The 5,855-nt window shown below is 43.3% G+C and overlaps 1 protein-coding gene across 1 annotated transcript in view; it reads right to left on the bottom strand.

Annotated features, from left to right (window-relative positions):
* LOC118428024 (cytochrome P450 3A29-like) overlaps positions 1-5,855 on the bottom strand; it is a gene marked incomplete at its 3' end in the record, with an annotated part of 12,343 nt that overhangs the window by 4,280 nt on the left and 2,208 nt on the right. The window contains exons 2-9 of the mRNA XM_035837990.1: positions 5,482-5,575; positions 5,117-5,169; positions 3,601-3,697; positions 2,381-2,497; positions 1,844-1,932; positions 1,120-1,268; positions 605-735; positions 121-180 (exon numbers count right to left, since the gene is read on the bottom strand). Coding sequence (XP_035693883.1) covers positions 121-180; positions 605-735; positions 1,120-1,268; positions 1,844-1,932; positions 2,381-2,497; positions 3,601-3,697; positions 5,117-5,169; positions 5,482-5,575 — 790 coding nt within the window. The remainder of the gene's footprint in view (positions 1-120; positions 181-604; positions 736-1,119; positions 1,269-1,843; positions 1,933-2,380; positions 2,498-3,600; positions 3,698-5,116; positions 5,170-5,481; positions 5,576-5,855) is intronic.

The raw sequence follows: 5,855 nt of genomic DNA, 5'->3' as shown, positions 1-5,855 counted from the left end.
GGGTTCCCACCTTCCCGCCAGGGTCATCCCTCCTCGTAAATGAGAACTAGCAGACTGTTAGTCCGATCGATTTTCGCTACATGTGACCGGGCATTAGCATAAATAAGCAAAGTTGCACACCTTCTTGTCCAGTTCTTCGTTGTGAGCTTGTAGCAACAGCTGAAGGAGGTCCACTGGTCTCTGAGCATGTGAAATGATTTGAAATAGATAATGAAAAAAAAAAACACAAATCTTAAGAATGACCTGAAATGATAAGCACAGCATCCACTATCATTCAACAGCGACTGTCGGACTGAGACTTCAGATTTTTCAGTTGCTGACGAAATCTGGAGGATGCTATCTGAGACGTTTGACCATTTACAAACGAATTTTGCATATTCTTCATTCCGACTGCTTCTGCATGATTCGTACTGATTCGGTTTCAGTGTGAAGGCCCTTTGCACAGTTCCTTCAGAAACCATAAATCTTGTACTATTTCACAATTGTGATGGCTCTATAAGACTTCTTCATTTTCAAATAAAACATAACCGAATTCTATATGTTTACATTACATAACATGTTGCCATAGCTCATCTGTTAGGAATTACCCACGACAAGATCTCACCGTCCCATTCGGCTCGCTCCCTCTCATGCTGACGGCCGTGTCCACCGCCTCGCTGAAGTAGTTCAAAGCCTTCTTCGAGAAGAAGGTAAACCCCAGCCGTTCCAGGATCCCGCCAAGCGACGGGAATAAGACTATGGGGAACGAAAAATGCTTTCTTAATCTTTATTAAGGAAATCATGATAAACACAAGAAAACATTTTTTCCTTCTTCTTGCAAATACAACATCATCTTTACTACGAAAATTAGAATGAACAATAACAGAACATAAAGTCATTCTTAGAAATAACTACGAACACACAAACGTCAAGTCAATATGAAGGTTAAGTTGGGGCCTCACAGCGACTTCCCTTGTTGTCTAATTTTCTGTTCTAGACATCATACATGTACGTCTTTACATTTTGGTGGTAGACAGCTTTTGACATCAGGGAGAAAAGAAGGCGTGGAGTTTGATTTGTTTGATTTCGCACTGCACGGGTTCACATCAATTACAAGAACAGACTGATGCTGATACTCACATAGTATGATGATCATAGGGTTGTAGAAGTTGAACTCGAAAAACGACTTGGCGCTGGTGACCAGAGGATGGTCCGGGTTGTGCAGGGAGTCGACATCCACTCCGAATCCAGTACTGGAGATCACGTCCATGGTGAAGGCACCGGCAAGACTGGCGGTAAAGTCGAAATATGACACAGTCATATACGTCACAGTAACACAGCCATACATCATCCCTATAATACCTGAAGCTGATTGGGAAAATAGAGCAGCTAACAGAGCCAACTGGGGAACTTTGACAAGGCGAGGCGCAGAGGCCCTTGAGAATAAGCGACATGACCACGCTGAAGATAGAAGGAGATGGAGAAAGGTGGCAGTGAGTTGACCAGACCGTCTCTTCAGCCCAGTTCACCTGCCAGCAGTGCAGCAGTGTGTGCAGGTCGAAGATAGGACTGTTCAGCCACATGAGGGCCTGCAGACCTTCCAGATCTTTATTCACATCCTCGACGATGACACTGAAGAGATCTTATTGGAGAGCAGGCTTTATATCTTAACTGTGAATTGATATGCAAGGGAAATACAGAAAAATTCAGTAGCCCAATATGATACAAAGGTAAGATAAGTCAAGTTAACCTTTGGGGTACAACTCAGGCTAGGGACAAACTTGAATCTGAGCCAGTAAGGAAAATAAAATGAGAAACACCTGTCACCAAGATAAACGAACATCAGGCTGAAGATGAAACTCACCGCTTCATGTCAAACTCCATCCCCGTCTTTTGATTCTCCGCCAGGTTCGCCACTAGCCCATCCGCGCATCGCTCGACCTGCGCCGCCATCTGTGGATTTATAGGAAACACGAGAATCTCAACAAAGGATGAAAGAGTCGGAAAAGACGAACCTTTGCCCAGAAGGTTGTGGGTGTAGTTGGTGGCTGCCTTGTTGGTTTGAATGTTGGTTTGTTGTTTGGTTGGTTTGTTGTTTTTGTTTGGATGTTTGTTTGTTTGTTTGCTTGTTTGTTTGTTTGTTTGTTTGTTTGTTTGTTTGTTTGGTTGGTTGGTTGGTTGGTTGGTTGGGTGGGTGGTTGTTTGACGTGTTTTTTGGGTGGTTGGGTGGTTGGTTGAGTGGGTGGTTGGTTGGGTGGTTGGGCGGTTGGGTATGTGGACAACATAACTCAAGAAGTTATTGATATATGTGTGTTGGGGCATCCTGCGCCATGACCTGGTGCCCATGGTCGCCCTGGAACAAATCATCCGACAAGATGTGACGAAGCAGAAGAAGACAAACCTGTTTGAGCTTCCCGGAGCTGAAGGTAGGGGTGATGGCACTCCGGACCCTTTTCCAGTCCGTGTCCTTTAAGCTGGTCAGAGCATTGTCAAAGATATCCCCTTGACCGTCAAAAGTCTGCAGTTTAGAATAAAGGTAGTTTCAGCAACACAATATCGACAAAAGTTGGCAAAACTCTCCGGGTAAGAATTAACGCTTTACATGAAAGATTGAAACTAGCCTGCGTACATCCTATTAAAGTTGCCGAGTCTCTTTGGTCCTCTGGGCAAATAGGGCAGGTGAGTTTGTTTGTTTGTTTTTGTTCGAACCTTTATTTATTCATGAAAGCTCAAATTGGCCTGCAGGCCGCTTCATTGAGGTCATTAGGGGAGAGGCAAGGGTCAGACCATGTGCATAACAGAGATACAGTTTACATTGTTTAGAGTCCTTATAAGTCCTATAACTATTAAGTCTACATACAATATGTTTAAATACATAAGAAATACATGATAGAGAGAAACTGCTACAATTCCGGTCATTGTGGCCGTTCCCATTACTTTGTTTGGCCGTTCCCATTAGTTCGGGTGACGTGACTGCAAGGTATTCTGTATAGAACACCAGAGGTACCGGGTTCGAATCACGTCAGGCTACTACTAACCATGTGCCCTTTTTTGGTCATTACGCTTTGCTCACTCGGTGGTATATTCGGTGGTGATTGGAACCGACCATGCAATGCGGTCAACTCACTCAATCTGTGGCCATTTTTATATTAAGCTATTTCCGTGCAGAAACTAATGTGAATGGAAACTACATTGTATATGTTTGTATAACCTTTATAAAGGGCAATTAACGTACGTCAAAGATATAGATTCAAATACAATTCAATCTCTACAACTGGATAAAAACGGATATTTATTTCCGGACGTTTCGAGTGACATCCATCACTCTTCTTCAGCTTTGAAAGAATGAACTAGTCAGAACAATTCAATACCAGTACAGCTAACTAGAAAAACTGGTTTAACCACTAAATCGTTAGGATCGTATGGGAAAGGTTACACAAATGCAAATCAAGTGATGGATGTCACTCGAAACGTCCGGAAATAAATCTCCGTTTTTTTCCAGTTGTAGAGATTGAATTGTATTGAATATTGCTTACCTGGATGTCTAACCTTCATAAACGTGTCGAAGATATAGAGTTTCAATAGAATATAAGGTTAGAATATCTATTCTATGTCACTCACCCTTCGGTTGGTGAACTTGTTGATCTCCTTCACCGTGATTTCCTTGATGAGCTCCAGGTCACCGACCATCAGGTTTGGTGTCCTGCCTTCGAAGTACCTGAAAACAAACAGACAAACAAACAGTAATCCCTTTCACATATGTAAAGACACGAATTCTATAGCTAGGTAATATGTTGGAAGTAAATGCCTCGAAAACACCTCGAGAAAAACCTTGTCTTAATCATTGTTTCGATTTGCTTAATAACATCCAGGCAGGTTTTTGTTTTCTTTTTCTGGGCCTTTGCTTTTGACATACAACCTAGAATTCCTTGCATGCGTTATGATCTCTGTGAAAGGGCTTATAACGTTAGTTGCAATCAGTTCCATTCTGTCATCGTTATACCCGCCTCACATTAGGCGCGATTCGATCGGAAGACTAGTTTACGAGCTCTAAATGACATTTTCGTGAGTAAGACGTCCGGTGTTCTCACGATCATCTTGCGATTTTTAGGGATCGCCGGCAATTTTCAGGAGTCTTACGACGGTCGCGGTGCAGCGAAACATGTTCTTAACATAAGCGACAAGTCGCAGGAGATCCCCGAGATCGTAGAGCTCGTTATCAAGTCGCAGATCGTGCGTGCAAATCGTGCGTACCTCGCAAGGGTATCGGTCAATAGTCTTGCGTCAATCCAACGATTGAAGACCGATAGGCGAGCACAGACATAGTTATTAATCATCGAACGCAAATCGGATGGCGAACGCCCGTTAGTCGGGCGACGTTCGGGCGACGTTCACGCGACTTCCGATTGTTTACAAATATTGAATTTCTGGGAATGTGGGGGTAATTCTAACATTGTGGCCCCTATGGCAGTATGTAGGCTGGCTTTGTGACACACTTTCCTTTCTTGTGTCACTTCTATTATGCCCGCGCATTCCATTCATTGGTTAAAAAGATTCCGACAACAAAATAAGCAACATTTATTGATCTCTTGCCTTTTTTTGAGGAACGTTTTGTGTTCCCTTGTCCGCATGCAAGAGGTCGTGGGAGGTTCATTATCATAGATTTATTCACCGTCGATCGCACGAGGCTCGCTTATATGTGAGGGAAACAGATTTTGAGCGAAAAATACGCAAGACCATCTTAAGATCTTAAAATCAGCCGACCTTCCTGCGATCGCGAAGTACGTCCGAAGATCGTATATAATGTGAGGCGGGTATTAGGAATGGTGATTACGTCGTCATTTGGGACATTTTGTCCGGTGTCATGTCGAATGTCTGCCCAACAAGATTATTCTTTGTCAGTTTAGTGCGCGTGCGCAGAGTAAGGGCTACGGTTTGGGTTCGTTTTTTTTTTAGTTAGTGCTAGCCTCCAAATCGCTACCCCTCTTCCCCTCGGGTTCATTGGAAACTCCCAAGCAGTGTGGGAGCAAATATTTGACAGGAGCAAAATTTTGGATTGAACCTGGATCACGGATAATTTGGTTCAATAAAGAATAAGTTAGCTGAGGTCACCCAGAATATGTAGCAAAGGACTTACCCATAGACTTTGTTGTACTTCTCGTAGCATTCCTTGTCGAACAGGTTGGCTCCCTGGGTTAAAGGTAATGGGGGAAATGTTACGCCTGACACAGGCACACAAGTCTTCAACAATGAATATTAGAAACGTAAGTGCGAGCTCAATGAAAGATTAAGAATAATTTTCTCTCGATCAATCGGTCAACGAGTCCCATCCAATGTGATACATTTTCATGAGAAACATGCTAGTACGCTCGACTCTAGGGCTATTTTGAAATTCGACTGAAGCTCGTTGACAGTGAAACATGGGAATAAAGGGTACCTAGTCGGGACACACCTTGTGCCGGTTTACCAATTATTCAGAACAATGACGTTACAGACACAAACCTTCCCATATTCCAGGTAGTTTCCAAACAGCGGGTAAGGCTTCGGGTTTGGGATTCCCAGCTTCTTGAAGGTGGAGTAAGGCCACACCATGTACCTGTCAGTGAGTAGAAGACAGAGGAACTTGGTTATTGGGCGTTCACATGGACAAAATATGTTGATTTCAGTAGGTAATTTTTTTTTTTTACTTTTAATAAGTTTACTGTTAGTCTGTGTTTACACAATCTCTCGCTGGTTGGGGTCAATGACCCCCAAGGAGGTGGCAACTATAAGGCCGGCCGCTAGGAGAGCGACTTTAGACAGGCTAAGTTTACTTGAGCTAAAGGATGAACTAATCCAATCGAGATCAGGACGATTCGCTTCTTACCAACTTGGGT

The sequence above is a fragment of the Branchiostoma floridae genome, chromosome 12 (genome assembly GCF_000003815.2).
Source record: "Branchiostoma floridae strain S238N-H82 chromosome 12, Bfl_VNyyK, whole genome shotgun sequence".
In the NCBI taxonomy this organism is placed as follows: domain Eukaryota; kingdom Metazoa; phylum Chordata; class Leptocardii; order Amphioxiformes; family Branchiostomatidae; genus Branchiostoma; species Branchiostoma floridae.
The sequence above is the reverse complement of the archived record's forward strand: the minus strand, read 5'-3'. Positions and strand labels throughout refer to the sequence as shown.